This window comes from Nestor notabilis, unplaced genomic scaffold (genome assembly GCF_000696875.1).
Source record: "Nestor notabilis isolate BGI_N333 unplaced genomic scaffold, ASM69687v1 scaffold3715, whole genome shotgun sequence".
Lineage (NCBI taxonomy): Eukaryota > Metazoa > Chordata > Aves > Psittaciformes > Psittacidae > Nestor > Nestor notabilis.
Genome location: NW_009928660.1, coordinates 1 through 6,013, shown reverse-complemented (window position 1 = coordinate 6,013; position 6,013 = coordinate 1). Strand labels below are relative to the sequence as shown.

General features: G+C 54.4%; 1 protein-coding gene across 1 annotated transcript; it reads right to left on the bottom strand.

Moving 5' to 3' along the window:
* Positions 1 to 4: 4 nt before the first annotated feature.
* On the bottom strand, positions 5 to 5,634 carry CCT3 (chaperonin containing TCP1, subunit 3 (gamma); the record flags this gene model as incomplete). The annotated part of the gene is made up of 12 exons (XM_010014597.1): positions 5 to 67; positions 678 to 923; positions 1,335 to 1,515; positions 1,637 to 1,718; positions 2,118 to 2,250; positions 2,542 to 2,691; positions 2,928 to 3,114; positions 3,194 to 3,311; positions 4,356 to 4,452; positions 4,909 to 4,971; positions 5,053 to 5,103; positions 5,502 to 5,634. Coding segments are annotated over 12 exons (1,504 nt in total), but the record flags the coding sequence as incomplete, so codon positions are not given.
* Positions 5,635 to 6,013: the final 379 nt, after the last annotated feature.

The following is a 6,013-nucleotide window of genomic DNA, read 5'->3' as shown; positions in this document are numbered from 1 at the left end:
TGTCCACCAGGGCTCCGGTCTCCCCGTTCACCCCCCACGTCTGGCTGTTGTCCTGAGTGTGTTTTGCCTGTCGGGAAAGACGGGATCACCACCGGGGGATGGACCTTCTGATGAGACCCGAGTGTGGCCGCCCGGTGCCTAAAGGGGCTGCAGGAAACCTGGAGAGGGGCTTCGCTCTCTGCAACTGCCTGACAGGAGTATGGAGCCAGGAGGGGGCTGGTCTCTGCTTCCCAAGGGGTGGGACAAGAGGAAACGGCCTCAAGCTGCACCAGGGGAGTTTGGATGGAGATTGGGAACAATTCCTTCCCCAGAGGAAAGAGACTGGGGCGTGTGTTCCAGGCTGGACACAGGGGCTTGGAGCAACCTGCTCTAGTGGAAGGTGTCCCTGCCCGTGGCTTTAGATGAGCTTTAGGATCCCTTCAACCCAAACCATTCCAGGATTCCATGCTTTGAAATCCAGCAGAGAACTTTTGCAGCCCAGCAAATGCCAACAAGCCTTTAAATCACCCTCGAGGGATCCGTCAGTTCCTTGACCACCAGGATCCTTCAAGGGAAAAACCTACAGCAACTACCCAAAGAGCAGCCTCAAGGGCACAGCTATGGAAAATGACGGATCCAAGGGACCGGACACAGCGGGAAGAGCTGAAGCTCCTAAATGAGCCCCGACTGCAGCTTACCCTGAGCGAGGTCAGCACACGGATGGTACTGGCACCACAGTTCTGGATGAGGGTGCGAGGAATGACTTCCAGAGCCTGAGCCACGGCTCGGTACGGCCACTGCTCCACCCCTGTCATCCCTTTGGACTTCTCAGTCAGCGCATGGGCCACGGCCATCTCGGTGGCACCTCCACCCGGCACCAGCTGCGGGTCCAGGAGCACGTTGCGACAGACCTGCATCGCGTCCTGCAGGTTCCTCTCCACCTCCTGCAACGGGACAGCTCGGATCAGGGAGCAGGGAATGGGAACCACCCCCTGCCCCGTGTGTGCTGGGAGCAGCAGGGAGGGGATCCCGCCCCTCTGCTTGGAGAGTGGCTCCAAGAAACCTGGAGAGGGGCTTTGGACAAGGGATGGAGGAACAGGACAAGGGGAATGCCTTTAAGCTCCCTTCCAACCCAAATCATTCCATGGTCCTGCCGCTACCAGAAGGTGGCTCCTCTATGTGGGCAAGTTCTGCTTTCCCTGTACAGTGCAGCCCACGAGATGTGTAGCTCCAAACCCCAAAGGAAACTTGGACTTGGCTTCCATTGTGCCCAAAAGCTGCTCCAAAGGAAGCAGTGCCTTGTCCCCAAAAGGATGGGCAGGACAGGAGGGGAAGCAGAACATGCAGCAACTCACTGCCAGGATCTCCTTGCTGGCTCCACGCAGGATGATGGTGCAGGCCTTGGGCTCTTTGCAGTCAGTGATGAAGGCGAAATACTCATCCCCTATCTTCTTAACCTCGAAGAGCCTGGCCCCAGTGCCCACGTCCTCCTCCCGCAGCTCATCCGTGCGGCTCACAATGCGGGCTCCACAGGCCCTGCACACACCAGGGGACAGTCAGACACTCCCAGGGGAGGAGAGGGGAGGAAGGGGGAGAAGAGGAGGAAAGTCCATGTCAGGAGAGCAAGGAGAGGATCCAGTGAAGAGGGAGCATTCACCTGGCGATCCGGTTGTTGTCCGTCTTCCTCACCCTGCGGATGGCCGTGATGTTGGCTCTCATCAGGTAGTGCTGGGCCAGGTCTGGAATCAGGTTTGGGAGTTTTAGTCATCAATCAGCACTATCAGAACTAACTGAAGTCTCTTTGAAGTGCAACATCTTATAGAAAAGAAAGCCAAATGCCCTTTAATGCACAAAGTGCAGCTTTTCAGGCTCCTCCTCGCTGCTCATTTGATGGTTTCCAACTACTGGAAAAGCAAAATGCTCTTTGAATTGCCACAAGGCAACCTCGAGCCCCAAATCCAACCCCTGCAATGGGGAACTCTTTGTTAGAAAACTAAAACCCTGACCCCAACCAAGCTGATGGGTGAAATCAGGGCTGGGGGCTTGCTTCTGGGGGGGGGTGGAAGTTGCCAAAGGGTGAATTTAACACAGGATGAACCTCACTCAAATGAACTCAACACCAAGAGGTGGGTTATTACCAGAAATGCCTTTCTCTGTGATGACCAGATCTGGTTTGACCCTCATGAGATCCGCACACATCTGCTGGATATACTCCTCCTCCATCTGCAGGATGCGGGCAAAGTCTTCCTCCCGGGTGATCTCAATGTCAGTCTGCACAGAAAAGAGCTGGAACTTAAACCCAGAGCCCCTGAGCTGAGGGACCTGAGCTCCTCCAGCACCTCCTGCGCCGGAGCCAAGGAGAACTACAGAAGAAAAACCACCCATCAGCTCCCAGGGCCCAAGGGGGCTCCAGGAAACCTGGAGAGGGGCTTTGGACAGGCGCTTGGAGCAACCTGCCCTAGTGGAAGGTGTCCCTGCCCGGGGCAGGGGTTGGAGCTGGAGCTTTAAGGTCCCTTCAACCCAAACCGTCCCAGGATTCCATGATTTCACTCCTGGCTTTACCTGGCTCTCTCCTTTCTTGTACTCCAGTGAACAATCCAGAAGGACAATCCGTGGATTCTTGATGAGACGCCTCATTCTGGGGTGAGTTACATCTTTATTCACCATGATCCCACGTAACACACACGAGTCTTCGCTAAAACCACCTGGAATCTGCCCCAGGAAAGGGGGAAATAAAGCATATCAGGTCCCTCTATGGGAATTTCACTTCAGGATAGCATCCACACTCCTGGAATCACCCCTATCCCATGCGCTGGGAAAGGAAAACCCTTCCCAAGCAACCACAATGCGCCCGGGCCATCAGTGCGAGGTCACTTTATGAGCACGACGACATTCCCCCCGCCAGGAAGCAGCAGTTTGAAGGGAAAAGGCCTCCAGGACACACTCACCTTCTCCACTTTGGCGTATTTCTTGATATCAATCTCCTTCCTGCCATTCTCTTCCAGCTCCACCGTCCTAACAGCCTCCAGAGCAATGCTGCAGGCCAGCTCGCACCACCGGTTGATCGCCTTGGTGTTTATTGCACTCCTGATGATCTTCAGCATCATCTCTTTGTTGTTCACATCCACTGGCGTGCTGCCACGAAGGGAAAACGATGATTCCCCCCCAATCCCTTCTCTTCCACCCACCCCCCAACCCCAGCCCCCAAACTCACCCGATTTTCTTTAAGATGCTGATCATGTCGTCCAGAGCCTTTCGATAAGCCCCGATGATCACAGTCGGGTGCATCTGCTGCTCCAGGAAGTGTTCAGCAACAGAGAGCATCTCCCCAGCTAAACAGCAAAGCCCGAACATCAAACTTCCTCAGCTGCGGAACACTTGACAGCCAAGACAGGAGGAGAACACCCCAGACAAGGAGCATCTGCTCCCCATGAGGAGACCTCTGACATCACCTGCTCCTTCCTTTCTACTTCACTGTGCTTATCCCAGGGGGAAAGCACAGCTCTCGAGCACGGAGCTGCTCCCCTCAGGGGCTGATGAAGCCCATTCCCTTTCGCAGCAAAGAAACCCCAAGAGGAACTTGTGGCCCAGGGTGGGGTGACAAGAACCTGATGGAGTTCCATAAGGATAAGGGGAAGGTCTTGCATCCAGGGAAGCCCAGGCTGGGAGCAGCCTCCTGGGGACACAAGCCCCATAGGAGTGAGCAGGGTGACAGAGAAAGGCAGCAGGCTAAAGGTGTCACTGTCCCACCCTGCCCAGGGTTTGTGAGGCCACGCTGGGGACACTGGGCTGTTTTGGTCCCTGCTACCCAGAAAAGCTGTGGATGGGCTGGAGAGGATCCAGAGAAGAGCCACAACGATGATCCAAGGGCTAGGAAGCAGGTAAGGAAAGGCTGAGAGCTGGGAATGTTCAGTCTGGAGAAGAGAAGGCTCAGGGAGACCTTATCCCCATGTTCCACTGTTTCAGGGTGGCTACAAAGAAGATGGAGACTCCCTTTTTACATGGAATCACATGGAACAGACAAGGAGTGATGGGCCCAAGTCAGTCCTTGGGAGATTCCCAATGGACACCAGAGAAATTTTTCACAATGAAAGGAACCAGCCATTGGAATAATCTCCCCAAGGGAGTGGTTCCCAGTGTTGGACACTTAATATTGGGCTGTTGGAACATCTAGTCTAGGTCACGATGTGCCTGGGAAGGTTGGAGCAGATGATCCCTGAGGTCCCTTCCAACCTGGGATTCGGGGATTCACCTTTAGGGGTGGTAAAAAATGAGTATCTGTCACATTAAAGCCTCTTTGCCAGGCTCTGATGGGCAAGTAGAGAGAAACCCTTCCCAAAACCCCTGATAAAAGGCATGTCCTCCGCTCTCCTCACCCAGGATGATCACGGATGTGGTCCCATCTCCAACTTCTTCATCCTGAGTACGGCTGATCTCGATCATTGATTTAGCAGCTGGATGCTGGACCTGAATCTGCACAGGAGCAAGAAACAGGGGTTTGGTCCACAAGATGAAAGCTGAAGCTTCCAGCATCCCTCCATCACTAGAGAATTGAGAGGAGGCTTATAACACTTCGATGAACCCCAGGGCTCAAACCTGCTCTTCTGAGGAGGAAGAGTGTTTGCTGGACACGTTTACTTCCTCCCTTCTAAGCCCCTCTCTTGGTTCTGCTGCTTAGAACCTGCTGCTTTCAAGAGAGAGGATGAAATCGCATCATTCCCCATCCCTGGCAGTGTTCAAGGCCAGGTTGGACACAGGGGCTTGGAGCAACCTGCTCTAGTGGAAGGGGCCCCTGCCTGTGGCAGGGGTAGGAACTGGATGAGCTTTAAGGTCCCCTCCAACCCATTCCAGGCCTGGCAGCTATTTAATGGTATCCTGGAACATTCCTACTCCCATGTTCAGCAAGACAATCCTCCAGGAGACACTTACTTCTCTGAGGATAGCATTGCCATCGTTGGTCATCACAATCCCACCCATGGGGTCCAGAAGCATCTGCAAGCAAAGGAAAAGCAACACTTGGTCGTGGGGGGTTTCCATCAGGGTTCAACACAGGTTCTTCAGCCAAGTTCTTACCTTCATCATGGCTCGTGGTCCTAAACACGTCCTGATCACATCAGCTATGGTCTAGGAAGAACAAAGGACATGAGCAGTGCTGGAGGGGAGCAGAAAACCCAAAACACCCCATTATGGAGGAAGCAGCTGCTGGGAAATGTAAGTAAGCACCTATCTGCAGTGCTTTGATGGAGCAACCGGAGTAAGAACCGGGTGGGAATGGAACACAGGGACCAGCACCACGCTGCGTGGTCACCTAAACCCAGCGGCAAAGCTCATACACTTCCAGCTTGGGCAGGGAAAGATGAACCTCCCCCTGTTCACCTGAAACCTTGTTTCTTTCCTGCTTCTGCTCTGGATCCAGATAGAGAAAACATGCTCCAAATCCCACTTTGCCCCTTGGATGGGTACATACACACATATATGTGCACACACACTGAGTGAGAACAGCCGGGGACAGGAGCTGGTACCTTTGCAGCAGTGATGTTTCCAGTCTGGACCTTCCTCCCAGACTCCCGTTTCATATTCTGACCTAAAGAGATGACAAAGGAAGAACCTATTAAAGCACAAACAGGCTTTAAGCTGGTCCCTCTAAGCCCAAAACTAACCCAGAAGCGGCCGCACAGTAGTTTTTAGCGCGGATGCTCCCACACAGTGTGTAACAGAGTGGTTTAAAGTCAGTTCTCCTCCTGCGCGGCTCCGTCACTTCTCCACCCCAGCCTTCCCCCGCCTCCCACAAGGATTTGCCCTAAACCTCCACGCTTGGGGCTGCTTTTCCTCCCTTCCCCGCCTGGACGGGCTCAGAGCTAAGGCGATAGGGGATGTGTGGAAGGCAGAACCCAGCAGGGGGGCAGCAAAGGGGCCCTGGGGCTGCGGGAACGGCGCTTCCCAGCGCTGGGATGAGGAACGCTCCGCGCTAAGAACACACGAGGCGGCACAATGGGACGGGTCGGTACCAGGCGAGCTGGAGGCGCTTTAAAGC